At 41.5% G+C, this 19070-nt stretch overlaps 1 protein-coding gene across 10 annotated transcripts in view; it reads left to right on the top strand.

Annotated features, from left to right (window-relative positions):
• dtnba (dystrobrevin, beta a) overlaps nucleotides 1-19070 on the top strand; it is a 493032-nt gene that overhangs the window by 102247 nt on the left and 371715 nt on the right. For all 10 annotated transcript variants that reach the window (XR_011340480.1, XR_011340479.1, XM_069886546.1 and 7 more), the window contains exon 8: nucleotides 9451-9605. Coding sequence is in view for 8 of the 10 variants with exons in the window: in XM_069886546.1 (XP_069742647.1) it covers nucleotides 9451-9605 (155 nt within the window). In the remaining 2 variants the exon portion in view is untranslated. The remainder of the gene's footprint in view (nucleotides 1-9450; nucleotides 9606-19070) is intronic.

Raw genomic sequence — 19070 nt, 5'->3', positions numbered from 1 at the left:
TCATGCAGCCTCCATAGGGAGGCGACCCCTTTCTTCCTATGGAGGCTGCATGACCTGCTGAGTTTCTCCAGCATGTTGATGTATTGCAAAACATTGGAATATTTTTAAATTGCATTTAGTTCTATGCTGCTTATAATCTACTCTCAGTGGAATCTGTTTGCTAATTTTAATTAATTCCCTCTTTGATTGCACATTAATTCAACCTGAAAATATTTTGAAACCTCTGCTTATCATTGCATGGAAACAATATCTGAAATTTGCATTAATTCTTAGTTTCTTTGGCAGTATTGGTGAAATACTAGATGATATTGTTACATCTGGATGCTATTTCTCCAACAATCAGTGGTATTCTGAGTGAGGTGGTGTTGAGAGCTTGCTGTCAGCTAGTTAAAAACAGAAAATAATATTCAGCAGGCCAGACAGCTTATTTTGGAAGAGAAACCAGGTTTATGTTTCAGGCTAAAGGCCCTTTGTCAGAACTGGGATGGAAGCAAATGAACTTGGTGAAATGAACGGTCAGGGTGGGAGAGGGGAATGTCTCCAAGATTAAACTAGTGTGATCTGAGACAAGCTGGATAGAAAGTGACAGGCTGCAATCATCTCTCAATTCAGCATCTGTCTTTTCACATCTTGCCTTCTCACCATCCAGGGACTCTGTCTTTCCAGGTGAAGCAATACTTGCGGTTTAACCAAACTAGTGTACTTTATTTAGTATTCACAGTGTGAAAAGGAAGCAGTTTTACTCAGCCTGTAGGGTTGACCTGATGGTTTCTGTTGTACCAACTTGAGAACCAGAACCACATCTTCCATCTGGGCACGTTACTGCCTTCTGTATTCAATATTGAATTCTATTACAAAAATTCTTTATATTATTGGGCATTGTTCTGATTAATGCCAGGCAACACACCAATGGCATCATGAAAAAAGGCTCTACTTCCTCAGGAGTTTGCGGAGGAGCTAGTAGAGTTGTTCAAGTGAACCGGTACGGACTTGAAGGGCCAACATGGCCTATTTCCGTGCTGTAAACGGTTATATGGTTATAAGCAAACAAACTGGAAGAGAAGCTGGAGGACCTGAAATGTTGACTGTCTGTTTCTCTCCATGAATGCTGCCTGTCCTGATGGGGCCCTCCAGATTCTCATTGTTTGCTCAAGATCCCACCACCTGCAATTCTTGTTTTTAATATTGAATTCTACAATTTTGGGTAACTTGATTCTTCTCTCAGCATTGGTCATTTATCTGTGATTTTGGTTTATCTTATTTGCTTGTGTTTCCTTTTCTTTTCCTCTGGGACTGGAGAAGGTGCCCAGCCTGACCTGCTGGAATGTCTTGCACTTGGCAACTCCTGCGTTCTTGTGTTGACATTCTCATTAACTGCTCCTAATCACTCATTTTGCAGATTCCCTCTTAAAATTTATTCTCATGATCATCTTGATTTTACTCCATCATTTCCCCTCCCATCCTTGCACCCCAACCGGCTCCTTTCATCTGCTTCCCAGTTCCCAACCTGAAAATTCTGCTCTGTTTCTCATCCCGCAGATGCAGGTTGACCAACTGAGTATTTCCAGCATTTTCTACAGTTGACATGAAAGTTATCCAAATTACGCAGTTGAGCAAAATCTTTATGAATCCAGATCCAGAGAAGAAAAAGTTTCAAATTTCACTGCAGCTGGTCTATTGATTGTTTTTAAAAAAAGTAATTTGCTGTTCACACTAATTATCTCACCCGATAGTTAACATCTTGTTGAAGATTTTGCTTTACTGTTACATAATATTAGTCTCTTTCTATCTGATGTAAATAATTGTGTTGCCTCCAAAACAAAAGATTACATTACATTTGTTTGTATCCCTACTACGGTATTTGCATTCCACATGTAGGATGAAAATGTGAGAATTATTCATTTTCAAGCAATTTCCATTCTGTCAGCCAACCACCCACCTGAACACCATGGAGGAGAATGGAGATGTCAGTGTATGATTTTATCAGTTTTGCCATCATGAAATGCAGTGTATTGACACTGTATAAATGATTATTCCTTCGATACAAGGATAATGATGGCGAGCTTGTTCCCTTCCCCACCCAATAATACTGTGCAGTATTCACCCACTCATTTTGTGAAAGTTTTGCTTATTATTCCCAGGATATTCAATGCAAGTTGGTATTCTTAGTGATTCAGGTGTGAAAGAATCATGATTTTTATGTGATTTTCTTTGAGTTCTGTCATCTGCTGATGTCCAATGTAGTTTGATGTCCATTGCTAATATGATCTAGTCATAACGACTGTTGATCTCTTCAACTATATCTGTCAAAATTCTAAGCACTAAACATTAAAAGCCATAAACATTGTGAAGGACTCCACACACCCCTCCGGCAATCTGTTCTCCCTCCTGCCATCCAGGAAGATGTACTAAAGCGTTCGGGCCCTCGCGATCAGATTATGAGACAACCTTTCCTCCCAAGATGCGAGGCTTCTGAACTCCAGGGACACATGATATTTAATGTGATATATTATTTATGATATGACTGTTTATAAAAATTGTTTCTGAGGTAATATATCCATCTAAATAACCAGCTCCATGATCAAGAGAAATACTATCTCGTTTTCACTGTACACTGCAAAGTTTATGGTGTTAATTGTTAAATAAACATGACTTGTCTTGAGTAATCAATCTCTTCATGCAGCTTTTTGAAAGACTACTTTAATGTTTTAGCCATGCATTATTTTAGAGTTATTAAAGGCATTGTTCCTGAACAGGAATACTAGCTTGTCATTGAGCTTCTGCAGACTCTTCTCTGAGTGGGGAGCCATGAGGCTGGATACACAGTGTACAATTGTTTCTCTGCAGGAGATGAAATGCGGGATTGGTAGGACTAACCACAAATTGATAATAAAATTTGCTTCTTGCTTTTACTGTAAATTTTCAGCTTGAATTAATTGTCAAAATTATTTGCCAGAATAATTTATTTTAATTGGTAAAGATTGTGCTTTGGAGTTTATCAACACTTTTCTATTGTGACATGCCTAGATTGTTTAGATTTTGCACTATAACTAGAATATTTTTCTGTCCATTGCCACTTATTTGCTCAACATTACTACAGTATAAAATAAATTAGTGATGTTTACTCATTCAGGCCATGCCTTAAATTTTGCCTTTGAGACACTATTGTGAGAATTTTATTGTGTATATTTCTAAATTATTGTTCTGTGACTTACTGGTTAACAATTGAGGAATGTGAACAGCCAAGAGTTTGGTTTAAGTCTTGCAGTAACTTTCAACACCACTCTCTCACCAATTGTTTGAGGATAGTGTGACGACTCACCACTAGGCAGGCGAACCACGTGGCGGGGCAGCCGGCCAAAATGGCGCTGTCGGGGGTGTTCCCTTCCGCCCAACACGGGGCTCAGAAGCCCGCACTGGGGGACCACGTGATGCCCAGGTGACGTCAGCACCCTCCAGCACGGTTCTTAGCCAGGTCCAGGCTGGGAGTATAAGTACAGCCCAGCAGCCTACAATGAATTAGTCTGCTCACTGAGCTCAACCCGTCTGGTTGTGTGTGTTATTGCAGGAGCAGTGTAGCTGCCGCTACAATATCATGGTTATGTTTGCTTGCTCTCTAGTGGCAGTGATGTGCTATTGCATCTGAACATCACCTCACTCTTACCATACAACCATAGAATGCTGCAGCAGGGCGTTTGGCCCTTCTAGTTTGTGCCAACCACCACTTCGCTTATTCCATTGACCTGCCCCCGTTCTGTAACCCTCCACACATCTCCCATCCAAGAATCTATCCCAATTGTTCTTAAAATACAAGATCGAGCTCACATTTACCACATCAGTGGGCAGCTAATTCCACACTCCTACAACTCTCTGAGTGAAGAACTTTCCCCTCATGTTCCTCTAAATCTTTCCCCTTTCATCTTAAAACTATGACCTCTCATATTGAACTTCCCAATTTAAGTGGAAAAAGCCTGCTCGCATCCACTCTGTTTTTACCTCTCGTAATATTGTAAACATATCAAATCTCCCCTCATTCATCTTCTCTCCAAGGAATAAAGTCCTAACATGTTTAATCTTTTGCTGTAATTCAACTCCTGAAGTCCCGGCAACATTCCAGGAAATCTTCTCGCCACTCTTTCAATCTTACTGATATCCTTCCTGTAGTTAGGTGACCAGAACTGCACACAATATTCAAAATTTGGCCTCACCAATGCCTTCTTAACTTCATCATAACTCCTATACTCAATACTTTGATTTATAAAGGCTAAAATGCCAAAAGATTTCTTTATAACCCTGTCCACCTGTGACACCACCTTCAGGGAACAATGCACCTGTATCCCCATGTCTCTTTGCTCCTCTGCAGTCCTCAGTGCCCTACCATTTACTGTGTGTCTATCTTGGTTTGCCCTTCCAAAATGCATCACCTCATACTTGTCTGCATTAAACTCCATCTGCCATTTTTTAAAACCATTTTCCCAGATGGACCAGATCCCTTTGCAAGCTTTGAAATTCTTTCTTGCAGTCCACAATGCCTCCAATCTTAGTGTCATCAGCAAACTTGCTGATTCAATTTATCACATATATATCCAGATCTTTGATATAGCCAACAAACAACAATGGTCCAACACAAATTCCTGAGGCACACTGTGAGTCACAGGCCTCCAGTCTGAGAAGCAACCATCCATGACCACTCTCTGCTTTCTCCCACATAGCCAATTTCAAATCCAGTTTACAACCTCTCCATGGATACCTAGTGTTTCAACTTGCTGAACTAACCTCCCATGTAGACAACATCCATGGCTTTTCCTTCATTTACCTCCTTGAAAAAACTCCGATTCGTTAAACACAACCTACAATGAACAAAGCCATGCTGACTGTCTTTAGTCAGCCCATGACTGTCCAAAATCCCAGATATATCCTGTCTCTCAGATCTCCTTCCAGTAATTTACCTACTACTGACGTCAGGCTCTCCGGCCTATAATTATCTGGTTTACTTTTGGAGCCTTTTTTAAACAATGGAACAACATGAGCTACCATCCAATCCTATGGCACCTCACCCGGGCTAAGGACATTTTGAATATATCAGTCAGGGTCCCTGAAATTTCTACACTAGTCCTACTGGCCCGGGGGATTTATCTACCTTTATGCGCTGTAAGGTAGCAAGCACTTTCTCCTCCTTAATCTCCATATGTTCCATAACCCTTCTGTTTGTTTCCTTTCCTTTCCTTCCTTATGCACTATGCCACTATGAGTAAATACTGATACAAAACAACTGTTTAAAATCTCCCCTTTTATGTGAGGCTCCATACATAGTTGACCATTCTGATCCTTGAGGGGACCAATTTTGTCCCTTACTATCTTTTAATCTTAGTACACTTGTAGAAACCCTTCAGGTTTACCTTCACATTATCTGCCAAAGCAATCTTGTGCCTTCTTGATTTCTTTCTTGAGTATTTTCTTGCATTTTCTGTACCCTTCAAGTACCTGATGAGTTCCTTGTTGCCTATACTTGCTATACATCTCCCTCTTCTTCTTAACCAGATCGCTAATATCCCTTGGAAACCAGGGTTCCCTATGACTTTGCCATTAATCCTAGCAGGAACTTGCAAACTCTGTACTCTCAAAATTTTGCCGTTGAAGCCAACCACTTACTTAACACACCCTTTCCAGAAAACAAAATGTCCCAATACACTCGTCCTAGATCCTTTCTTATTTTCACAAAATTTGCCTTCCTCCAATATAGAATCCCAACATGAGGACCAGACTTATCCTTTTCTATAATTAACTTTAAGTTCATCACATTATGGTCACTGGGCCCAAAATGTTTGCTTACACACACATCTGTCACCTGACCTTTCTGGTTACCTGATAGAAGATCAAGTATTGCATCCTCTCTCACTGGTACCTCTACATATTGATTTAGAAAACTTTCTTAAACACATTTCACAAACTCCAAGCCATCCAGCCCTTTCACAATGTGGGAGTCCAAGTCAATATTTGGAAAGGTAAAATCTCCTACTATCACAAGTTTCTGCTTCTTGCATTAGTCTGCGATCTCTTTAAAGATTTGCTCTTCCAAGTCTCACTGACATACAGCTGTTCTTCAACTCCACCCATATGGCCTCTGTAGTCAATCCCTCCTGGCTGTCCTGACTTTGCACAGCTGCGATATTTCATCCCTCCCTCCCTATCACATGTGAAACAATGGATCCCTGGAACATTAAACTGCCAATCTTGCCCCTCCTGCAACCAAGTTTCACTAATAGCAATAATGTTGTAATCCCATGTATCAATCCATGTTCTAAGTTGGCCAGCCTTCTAACAATACTCTTTGCATTAAAATATGCACCTGAGAAAATTCTTTGATTTCAGTCTATACATACAGTCCTCACATGACTTCTACCCTCCTCCTTCTCACTAACTCCTCTAACATTCTGGTTCTCCTCCTGCTGTAAATTTAGTTTAAATCCATTGGGACAAGACTAACAAATGTACTGGATATTAATCCCTTCCAGTTCAAATGCAATTTGTCCCACTGGTACAGATCCCATCTTCTCTGGAACAGTGATCTAGACACCTAAAGCCCTCCCATGTCCCCAGCCACATGTTAAGCTCCTATTTCTAACCTCTCAAGCATCTGGCACAGGAAGAAATCCTGAGATCACTATCCAAGAGGTCCTCTTCTTCAACCTAGTGCCTAACTCCCTGAACTCTCCTTGCAGGACCTCCTCACCCTTCCTACCTATGTCATTGGTCCCTACATGGACCACGTCATCTGACTGAGGTAATTTATTTAACTTTATTTATTTTATTTTTTATTTGAGCAACAATTAGACCATTATCTTTATACTAAATTGTTTTGGTGCTAGTTCTTTTGAAATCTAGATGTAAGCTTGTTGAAATAGATTTTCCTGGGTGATATTGACAAAAGAGTGGAGCATTGTGACCTACACCAGTGTTTGTATTCAACATGGAAACAGGGCTTATGGCCCAACCCATCCATGTTGTTGCTAACCTGAGCAAGTCCCATTTGTCTGTGTTTGGCCAGTATCTCTGAACCTTCCCTATTCATGTACTTTTCTAAATATCTTTTAATTGTTGCCAATGTACCACACACCCACCATGCACTTTGTGAAAACACTTTGGTTATCACTTTGGTTCCTTTTACATCTTCCCTTCTCACCTTAAATCTATGCTTTCTAGTTTTAGATTCCTCAGCCCTGAGAAAAAGACAGTGACTATTCATCTTACTGTTGCTTCTCATGATAAGGTCACCTCTCAGCCTTAATTGCTCTTGCTGGAGAAAATGCCCCAGCCTATTAAGTCTCCCTTTATAACCAAGGTCCCACAGTCTCAATAACACTGTAGTGAATCTTTTCTGCACCCTTTCCAGTTAATTGCATCCTTCCTATAGTTAAGTAACTAAAACGTTACACAGTACTCCAAATGTGGCCTCGCCAATGTCTTGTCCAGCTGCAATGTGATATCCCAACACTTGTTGCCTCTTCCGTCATTTTCATGACTTCTTCAAATTAAGTACAGGTGAGAAATAGTCAGTTATTCCTTCTTAATATACAGTAAACATAATTCTTTTTAGTAATGTTTTAATAAAGGAAGGAGAGAATTTTACAATAAAACCTGGTTATTTACATTTGTGTGATGATGTACTTCAAAACAAAGTGATTTAAAAAAAAATTATTTGCAATCAACACTGCAACAGGATTTCTCTGATGTCTGAAATTTGAATTAGCATTTGCTATGCAGCAGATTTACTTTGCTCCAACACTGAATTAGCAGAGAGATGATGGGGTGAGTGAGCGGTTCTTGTTATCTTCTGTAGTTCTGTGATTCCTTATGTACACTTGGATGAGTTTAATGGCTACTTGGTTGAATAAGGTGGGAAATCATATATTAATTCCTTCAATTTTATTTCCTATTCTTCAGCACCTGGCTATTGCTCAGTTATTTATGCAATTGACCTTTGAATAATTCCATGCCTCAATAAAACCTAGATCTCAATGGACTCCCAGCAATATTTGGATAAGATATTTCAGAAACACAAGAGTCAACAGATTGCTGATCAGTCACTTTAAGTGGACAGCAGCCAATGGACCAGACACTGCTGTTTGTGGTCAGCCACTCGTGCTCACTCCTGACCTTTGTCAGAGGTGCACACTTAGATTTGTGGATCCTGCATTGTCAGACTTGATGTTTTACTGGTCGTGAGAGCCCTGTGAACATGGAGATGATTGGTGAAGGGGACAGAATGAAATGTGAGCTTGCCAGATATCAGCAAACATTCCTGTAGTCTAGGGTTGCTGAATACCAATGCTCAAGCCTTACCCGAAAAGCATGCTCATCACCTGCTGCCTTAGAATGTAAGAATTGTGGCAGATGCATTCACCCATTAATGAGTTATAATGAATGAAAGTGTCTCCAAGTATATTATGAATACTTTTGATGAAAAAAATGAGACATTAATATTGAAATCGTAGGTTATGCAGTTTCCCCTTTCCCTTGTATTTTGACTCAAAACTGAAGTTCCTTTGGACCATTCCTGCACTTATCCAGTGTACGTGAGGTGCAATGTTGGGCATGACACCTTTTGCAGGTTTCTGGTTGCAGGCTTCTCCAATTTATCCCTTCAAAAGATTTGCTGGGGAATGTGTCATTTAAAGTTGATCAATATTTTCAGTGTTCTTTATAGTTTGGGTAATTAACTAGCGGCATCATAGAAAATTGTTACACAAGTGGGGAAATGTTGAACCATGGAACAGTGACTCGTCTTGAATTTTAAAAGTGGATTGTTTTCTGGAATCTGTCAAGGGGAACACAAACACTTGGGAACAGTAAAAGCTGGGTAGGGAGCACCCATTAGATTTTATAAATAGTTGTTGATTTGATAGTAAATCAACTGAAATGAATGCCAGAAATGTATTTTCATCAGGCATTTGAAAACTTTGCAGAAAAGCCAGTTGTCATTCACTGGGTTTTCCTCAGAAAGGAGGTGATTTTGTTGCCATTGATTTAGAAGATAAAGTGGGATTAAGGGAGATGATTGAGGTAACATGGTAACCTGATTTGTTAGGTGGTGGTGTGGAGAACATCAGTGCTTCTTGCTTGGCCCATGGGTTCCTATCTGATGATTTTTTTGGTGACTTGCAATTAAGAGGTTGAGTGCATGGATTGACTCCAGATTTCTGCTGCTTTCACTCAAATTGCCTATAAACTGGGATTAATAGTTTGATCATTGAACTGCTTGGTTGTTTCTCAGATGTATCTGAAATTTTGACAGTGAATTGAGTCTGTTTCTATTTGATAGCATTTGGCAATTTTTTGCTGTTGTTCCACAGAGGTGTGCAAAAGTATTTTTAATCATTTGAGCCTGTTTGGTTTTTTAAAAAATCATTGTCAGATCATCCCTGAAATCAGTCTACCTCTTTTTCCCAGATACTTTCTCACAAATATCTGACTCCAATGGAATAATGATGTATATGAAGTTTGACCAGTTTCTAAGAGAAGTTTTGAAGTTGCCCACTGCTGTATTTGAGGGCCCGTCCTTTGGCTACACAGAACATGCTGTACGAACCTGCTTCCCACAACAGGTGAGATGTTTGCAGTATTTCAGCTCTCCGTAAACACTGTTCACAGCTTTCTTTTGCACTCCCAGTGCGTATAGTGGATTGATAGTAGGCAATGTTCATATTCATTTGAGGTCTTAAAAAATCATCATATTTGAGGAGCAAAAAATATAATAATCTTAATATTTTAAAGATCGCAGCACTGAAGAATACAGGACAGAATCACACTTAAATAGCCTGATCATGCAGTGGAAGCAACTTTCCTTCACTTTTGCCATCTTGAGTTGAACTCTTTTCCTTGCTGCATAACTTATGTAAAATTAAACTGTAATTTTAATAATATTTGCCTGAGCTTATTATCTCACAGAAGATTGATCAACATTCTGATGTAAGAGACCAATGGAAGATTTACATAAGTAAACGAAGAAACAAAATAAATACTTGGATGAGAGTGATGCACATTTCTTCTTGTTCAAGATTATTCTCCAGCTAATTTGGAGCTGAGCAGATCTGAATTTGTTCACAACTGACCTCATGTATAGTTTGTCAGTATAGATGGTCCCTCACTTACAATGGTCCGACCAGCGATTTTTCAAAGTTACAATGGTTCAAATCTGTAGTGTATTTTGAATCATGGTTAGGCTATGATGTTCAGTGAGTCCCGACAGTGCAGTATCAGTCCCCACACTGCCCTTTTCTGACATAACTTTTTTTGACAGAATTGGAGTGCTGGAATCCCATTATAAGTTGAGGACAGCCTGTAATAGATTTGGTGCATGCATTTCTGGGCAGTCCTTTTGATTACCTCCATTTTAGAAGAATTTCTGCTGAATTGAAAAGAAGTTGGTTGGCAGAATTCCTGATCAAGGTATCACAGCACAATATCAATTGTTGGGCTTTCACTCTGAAGTCATAAGTCACTGCACACCTTTTCAGTAAGCTATGTTTATGAGACGATGTTTTTCAGTTCGCCAAAAACAGAAATAACTGTCAGATGCTTGGCGAGTTTCTTCAATTATTTTCATTGTCACAATTTCATAACAAAACAGGATGCTTCTTTTTCACATTTGGGCACAATCAGAAATATTTTGCTTTGTAACTTTTTAAGTCTGTGTCAGTTTATTCAAAATATAGTCTGTTTTTCTGAAAGTATTTCAACGGTGAAAAAATTAGATTACTCTTAAAGTCTACACTGCAGAAAATGTATCGTGAATAAATCCAATTTTGTGATAAGAGTTCATTCAGGAAGTTCCCTGAACCCATGGCATCTTACAGGTGATTGTGTTTAAATATTTGATTCAAATCAGGAGAAATTAATTGTGGAATATATTTAATATCCACCGCAGTCTCACATTAGCTTGAAGGCTCTAAGTTGTCTGAAAAAAAATTTCAAACGTTAAAATAGTGAACTGGAGCTTACGAATACTTGCATGGTGGTGAAATTGTGATTTTAGTGCATTTGACGTGGTAAATTTAAGAGTGAAAAAGAGATCAGGGGATTGAAGGAATGGGAAGGAGAGAGGATTATTGGTGAAGGTTGAAAAGGGTGATTATTGGTGAGAGAGACAAACAGGGCCTGAGAAAAAAAAAACTGTTGAAGGAAACCCTACATTGAAGAAGATGGCCATCCTGGGATCCAAATCATTTGTTCAGATAAAATCAGACTTCCTTTTTAGTTAGGTAGCAGCATATTCTCAGCCCTCCAATCAGAGATTTATAAAATGACCTCAAAACTGTTGAACTCAATCCCCTGACTAATAAAGGGAAGTATACCACAAGCCTTTTTAACTACCCGATCAATTGATCAATTATTGATGTTTAAAAAAATTGAGAGATAGCACAAGATAAAACAAAGTTTTTTTTTAATTAAAAAAATTCCTTAATTGGAACCAGATTTGCAATATATGTTTGAGTATTGGGAAAGATGCATCCTTATTGATCTTGCAAAACTTAAATGGAAGAGAGGTTGTGGCGGTGCACATCCTCATGGCGAACCTGCCCCACTTGTATCGCCATGTGGTGGGGCAGCATTGGGGAAATGGCATCATCAGAGGTTTCTCTCTGACTCCAGCATCCCTTCCAGCGCGGACCCTGGGCAGCGATTATGATGTCACAATTCACCAGGTGACTGAGCTCATGCTGCCCTTATAGGGACGTGCTGAATTTGAATAAAAACAGACGTGGTGGCTGTGTTTCTTCCACTGCTCACACCGCCACAAGGTACCCAATAAAGAGACCACTGGATACTGCTTTACAGATTTAATTTCTCAATCTGTCCATTGTCTTGGGTAAACTTATACCTCTCATTTTGTTCATTTTAGATTGGTCACAGTGTTTGAGCTACCGAAAGAAAATAGACACACACACCGAGAGCAGTTCAGTTTATACAAATGTTTATTACTAATTCAAAAGCTGATTTCACACTACAATATGCAAGCCCTTCCCAACTATACTTATCAACGCTTGGACTGGTCCCAACTGCCGAAGCGAGGCAACGACTGCACACTTGTAGTAGGTTGTCAGGGCGCTGGTTGCAGCTTCTCCACCTCCCCCGACCGGGACGTTGCTTGGACTCTGGCTGTTCTTCCTTCTTGACAAGGGATGTTCCCACCCCTCGGAGAATCTAAACTTCAGCAGCAGGACCACAGGCTTATATACCCCAAAAACAATTAATCATGCGCCTACTCCTTCTAATATTTGTCAGTCAAAATCAAAACTGAACATTACATTCTACAATTTAGAAGATTAATTATTATGGAACCAGGATGTTATAATTTCCTGGTTTATCTCGTAGATACAAAGACTTATTAAAACTTCTCGAGCAAGACAGGTTGTGACCAATTCGTCAATTTCAGAGTGTTGCATTTGACAACTGCTTTCCCTGGGCCTCACAGTGGAATTCCATTTCAAAGTGTATCTTCAGATAAGTCCCCATGGCTGAGTTTAATTACATCTGCTAGTTCTGAAAGTAAGGTGACCTGCGTGTGGACCCAGTGTCGTCAGTTCCACATAAGCAAAAAGCATCTGGGTACATGGTTTTAATCCTCCATTACATCCCACCCCTTGGTCACAATCTGTCATTTGCGAGGCCTAACCAGTATTTGAGTACAGAGGGAGCGAAAAAAGAGAAATCAAAACAACAATTACAAAGATAAGCAATGACGCGAGCCACCAACGGAGGATAGTGTGGCCCACCCCCCCAAATGTAGCAGTTAGCCATGAGAAAGGATTCCAACCAAGGCTCAAATTATCCTTGTTGGCCACAATACCCAGGTACTGGAGCTCACGAACAGATTTTGAAACATGCTGAACAATAACATATTTATATAAGCTGCACTTGAGGCTGGTGACCGAGGACTTCCTTGGTGTAATGCATCGGACCGTGTTTCCCACGGGTAACTCCCTTGGAACGTCCTCGACATTACAAATCCAATTGCTGGCATCAAAGCAGCTGTTAAGCCAGATCACCAGGAGTGTAAAATGGAGAACCTGGAACAAAGAAGCCTGACACATGTCACTCACGATACCATAAGCGTTCAGTGTTTAAACAGACTAAATCATCCTGTCCCTCAATAGCTACCCACTGAGTGTTACCCTGGGCAGGTGTCACTATTTCCCCTTTTACAGGAGGGCCACTACCTGGTGGTGCCACCCATACCTTTTGTCCAACATTCTCTAGTTCGGGAATGGGGGGCAATGACTGTTATTCCTCTGGAATAGGCTGTAATTCAGGAGCGTGAAGAAGTCGGTGGAAAGGTGTACCTCCTTTTAAAGGGCGATGATTCAAATTGTCGACTGCCTGCTGCAGCACATGGCACCATCCCTTCTGGGTCCCCAGTGATGTTTCCAAACGAATTTGTTCCTTCAGTAAGCCGTTCATTTGTTCAACTAACCCGGCAGCCTGCGGGTAATAAGGAATATGGTGGACCCATAAAATACTGTTGTCATTTGCCCAATCACAGATTGCTTTCCTGGAGAAGTGCGAGCCATTATCAGAGTGAATCTCCTCTGGAGCATCATAACGATAAATCAAATGGTTTAGTCCTTGGATAGTGCTAGCTTGGTCAGCCGTCTTGGTGGGAAAAGTAAAAACCAGGCCCGAAAAGGTGTCAACCATTACTAGGATGTAATATTTACCCATACAGTCTAGCATGGGGCCTATGTAATCAATTTGCCAGACCGCAGCTGAGTGAGCACCCCGTTTTATTCGGCCATGTGGACCAGGTGGAATGGTATGGAACTTCACAAGCTGACATTCTGGGCATGTACGTACGACCATGCGGACATCATCCTGATGGACGGATAAAGCATGTGTACGGGACCACATAGCTGATCCCTTCTCCCCCAAATGACCACTCTGTTCATGTGCCCATCGAGCCAGGGGGACGGTATCAGCACAGCTGATAGTGGCAAGCTGATCTGCTACTGCATTATGTTGAGCCATGTTAGTCGCCATATTGGTATGGGCATCAACGTGATAAACGGTTATCTCACGATGGTGGGAAGCATCCCACAACAGCTGCCACAACTCTTTGCCCCATACTGGGCGGTCATGTATCATCCAGTTGTTCTTTTGCAAATCAGGCATCCATACCACAAGTCCATTAGCCAAAGCCCAGGAATCAGTAAACAGGTGAAGAGGGTGATCATGGGGATCTAGTGGTAAAGTGACTGCCTTCAACTCAGCATACTGACTGGAGCCACCATCCCCCTCCTCCGATAAGTGAGTTCCTGACCTGGGATGGTAAGCCACCTGTTCGTGTACGCGGCCCACCCCTTCAGGCCCTCTGGTCGCACGACTCTGAATATACCACTTCCATTTAACAATAGAAGACTGCTGAGCCCGCCTGATCTTTAGATTAGCGTCATTAGCCAGGACCCAGTTCATTATTGGAAGTGTAGGTCTCAATTGAACATCTGCATCGCCTGTCATTCTTTCAGTCTCTAGCAGGGCCCAGTAACAGGCTAGTAACTGTTGTTCAAAAACAGAATAACGAGTGGCAGCCTCGGGCATGGTACGTGACCAGAATCCCAGTGGGACTCGGCGACCCTCTTGTTTCTGCCAGAGGCTCCAGGAGGCCACATCATCAATATAATGGTGAATTGAGAGGGAAGGCGATACTGGAAGGTGGGTGAAGGTATACTGGCGCCCCTTCCAGGTAAAGGCGAACTGATCCTGTGAATCCTCAGCTATAAGAATACTGAAGAAGGCGTTATCGAGATCAATGACAGCATACCATGTTCCTGAGTTCCCAGTAGCAATGTTTTCAATAAGGGTGACAATGTCCGGAACTGCTGAAGCAAGTGGTGGGGCATGTTTGTTCAAAAAACGATAATCAACTGTCATTCTCCAGGAGCCATCTGGCTTCTGGACCGGCCAAACAGGGCTATTAAAGGGCGACATTGCGGGCCTCACTACCCCTTCTTCTTGCAGAGCATCGATGGTGGCAGTAATCTCTTCCTGCCCCCCAGGGAGACGATATTGTGGAATGCACACTGGTTTCATGGGGGCTGGCACCATCACAGGATCCCACTTAACCTGACCCACTACTAGTTTTTTTGTAATAGTTCGAATTCCGAATTCAAATCCCCCTTGGCTAGTATTAAGGGCCATACCGGCCAACATATTAATACCCAGGATACACTCGTCAGTAGCAGCCACCAGGGCATGTAACCAGACAGGGGAAGGGCTATCACCCACCATGGCACAGACTTTTATTTCCTTTGCCAGGGTGACCGCTCCTCCCAACCCCTCTATTTGAAAGGCCGGTCCAGTCCAGAGGTCGGGATTACCAGGAATCACCGAGTGCTCTGCACCGGTGTCGACCAAAGCCAAGTATTGGCGATCATTACCCCCACCCCAGTGGATTGTTAACGGTATGTAGGGCCGCGGATCCCCGTGTGTGCGCCGTGTCTCGATGGAGTAGACACGGGAATCCTGCCCACACCTTGAGGCTTCAGAAGGGTTCGGGGGCTTCCAGGACCACATGCTATTGTTATCTTTAAGAGCCTGTTTAACCCATTATTTTACCTCATCATGAGTAACTGGAGCAGGAGAAGCCAGCTCGATAGAAGCAGCAGTGGGAGCAGAAAGCACAGCTGGGCCAGGAGGACTCAGCAGCTGGGGATGATGTTCCCCTGCTTTTTGCCTAAATCGATCTCCAATGGCAGCCAGCTCTTTTACAGAGAAATCACGGATCATTGACTCCTTCCGACCCCTGTTCCCACTTTGACTCACAGGGTCCTCCACCCAGTCTAGTGGAGGAGGTGGAGGCCATCCAACAGAGGGAGTAGGCCATAGAGCACAAGCAGGGGTTTGGGTATTTTCCCCTGGGTCCACATGGGAAACCGGGGTATCTATCCCTTCCATCTCTACCCTTACATCATCCCCCCTTCTGTCTGTTTGGGAAATCTGCTGCCTTATAGGGCGGGCGTGAACAGCAGATGGAGAGGGTAGTATGTTAGACACATGCTGAGGAGTATCTGCATTATTACCATTGTCATTCCAGATATTCCCATCCCAATCCTCAATTACATCAGGATCGTTACCATTCCTTATCATGGCATGAATACGATATGGATCGGGTTCTACTCCATGCCTTTCCTTATCTGCACAGAGCTGCTGCCGGAGTTTAATATTACGGCAAATCATTTGGACATGCTTATCTTACCATTCTTTGGCTCTGTCCTGACTGGTGCGAACAATCTCGCTCATCATGGAACAGCATTGTCGCAGGACTTCTAGCTCCTCCTCTAATTGCTTTCTTTTGCACTGAGATTCTACTTCTCTTTGAATTAATTCTGCTTCACGCTGAACGGAGTGGCGTAATGCTGTGGCCAGCAACCAAAAACCATTCGTCAGCGTTCCCTTTTTATCAGGAAATTTACTTTCTCGAAGGAGAGTGGCAACCCGCTCTCCCAGAGGTGCACTTGATGAGTCTAACTTCTCATCCCAACTAATGGGTGGTCCCAACAAAGACAGGGTATTGGCCAACATGCCAAACCCATCGTCTTTGGAAGTCCATACAGGAATCAAGAACTGCTCAGGGCTCACCTCTTTCTTTCGGCGAAACATCTTGAGACCAATCCTGCTCGCAGCGCCAATTGTCTTGGGTAAACTTATACCTCTCATTTTGTTCATTTTAGATTGGTCACAGTGTTTGAGCTACCGAAAGAAAATAGACACACACCGAGAGCAGTTCAGTTTATACAAATGTTTATTACTAATTCAAAAGCTGATTTCACACTACAATATGCAAGCCCTTCCCAACTATACTTATCAACGCTTGGACTGGTCCCAACTGCCGAAGCGAGGCAACGACTGCACACTTGTAGTAGGTTGTCAGGGCGCTGGTAGCAGCTTCTCCACCTCCCCCGACCGGGACGTTGCTTGGACTCTGGCTGTTCTTCCTTCTTGACAAGGGATGTTCCCACCCCTCGGAGAATCTAAACTTCAGCAGCAGGACCACAGGCTTATATACCCCAAAAACAATTAATCATGCGCCTACTCCTTCTAATATTTGTCAGTCAAAATCAAAACTGAACATTACATTCTACAATTTAGAAGATTAATTATTATGGAACCAGGATGTTATAATTTCCTGGTTTATCTCGTAGATACAAAGACTTATTAAAACTTCTCGAGCAAGACAGGTTGTGACCAATTCGTCAATTTCAGAGTGTTGCATTTGACAACTGCTTTCCCTGGGCCTCACAGTGGAATTCCATTTCAAAGTGTATCTTCAGATAAGTCCACATGGCTGAGTTTAATTACATCTGCTAGTTCTGAAAGTAAGGTGACCTGCGTGTGGACCCAGTGTCGTCAGTTCCACATAAGCAAAAAGCATCTGGGTACATGGTTTTAATCCTCCATTACATCCATATTGATGATCCAATTTGTCAGAATAAAAAATCCAAAAAGTTAGATAACGAATGTTAACAGCCCAGTAATAAAATCTAAAATTAGGTAGGGCCACACCTCCATCTTTTCACAATTTTTGCAGATGAAATTTACTAATTCTAGATTTTTTGTACTTCCAAATAAAGTAAGAAACTTTAGTGTTAATATTATATAAAAAAAATGATTTTGGGATGAAAACTGGAATCGCTTGAATTAGATATAAAGTTCCTTCCTGGTTACGATATAATTTTCATTGAACTCTTCCTGTCTTTTACTTCCTAAACCTTCTCTATTCTTTTTATTAACTTGCTACCTTGCTTCTTTTGTCAACTATGGTCCCTCTTACCATCTTTTCCCTCTCTGTGAGACAAATCTATCCCACTCAATTGGTCCCTGAACATCCTTCATGTTTCTTGTGCTTTTTCTTTAACCTGAGAATCTCAATTCCCAATTTACTTTCTCCAGTTCCTGATGAATTCCATTGCAATTAGCCTTTCGTAATTCAATAATTTATCATTTTGCTACTTTATCCTTGTCTGTAGCTGTGTTAAGTGTCAGGGAGTTGTGGTGACTTTCATTGAAATGCTCCCTCATCAAGAGGTCTGTCACCTGACCAAGTTCATTTCCCAACATTAAATTCAATATGGTCTCTCCTCTAGTTGGCTGGACCACATACTTTGTCAGAAATCCTTCTTGGACACCTCTGACAAATTCTACCCCACAGAATCCTCTTGCAGTAAGAAGGTGCCAATCAATATTTGGGAAGTTGAAGTCTCCCATAACAAGAACTCTGTTATTTCTGCACCGTTATAAAATCTGCCAGCTTATCTGCTCCTCTGTCCCAAGGGCTATTTGGGGCCCTTTCGTCTGTTGCCAATAAAGTGATTGCTCCTTTCCCATTTTTGAATTCCACAGACACTGACTCAGTAGACAATCCGTCCACAATGTCCTCCTTTTCATAGGAGTAAATATTACCAACTGCATTTTCTGGTCCCATCATATTGAGACTAGGAGAAAAAATGCAGATCAACTACTCTCCTTACTTAAAAGCCAAAGGAAATTCAACATATCCTCAAGGTCGCTTGACAATTTTTATAGAGATGTATGGATTGGTTTGGGAACTGCTTTGCACAAAATGGCAAAGTATGCCAGTCTATCTCCCTCCCCTCCATTGATTCTGTCTCTGCCTCCTGCTGTCTTGGGAAAGCTGCCAACATACCAAAAGACTTATCCCACCCAGTTATGCTCTCTTCTCCCCCGCCTATCAGATGAAAGATAGATTAGCTTGAAAGCAAGAACCTTGAGATTTAAAGACAGTTTCTTTCATGCTGTTAAATTGTCCTCTTACTGATAAAAGGCACTTTGAATGGTATCCTGTACTCTTTGACTATGCAACATCTTGCACTTTTATTGTTGTGACCTGCTACACTTGTGTATTAGTTGACTTGGCTTTTCACTGTATCTATGCATTGTTCAAGATTATTTTATAATGTAATAAAACAGAAAATGTGATATTTCTCAAAGTTTCCTTTAATCTACGATAAGGCAAAGATTTGCTATCAGCAGAAATTGTCCAGCGCCCCTTAAGC

This window comes from Narcine bancroftii, chromosome 6 (assembly GCF_036971445.1).
Source record: "Narcine bancroftii isolate sNarBan1 chromosome 6, sNarBan1.hap1, whole genome shotgun sequence".
Taxonomy (NCBI): domain Eukaryota; kingdom Metazoa; phylum Chordata; class Chondrichthyes; order Torpediniformes; family Narcinidae; genus Narcine; species Narcine bancroftii.
This window is presented reverse-complemented; position numbering and strand designations above follow the sequence as displayed.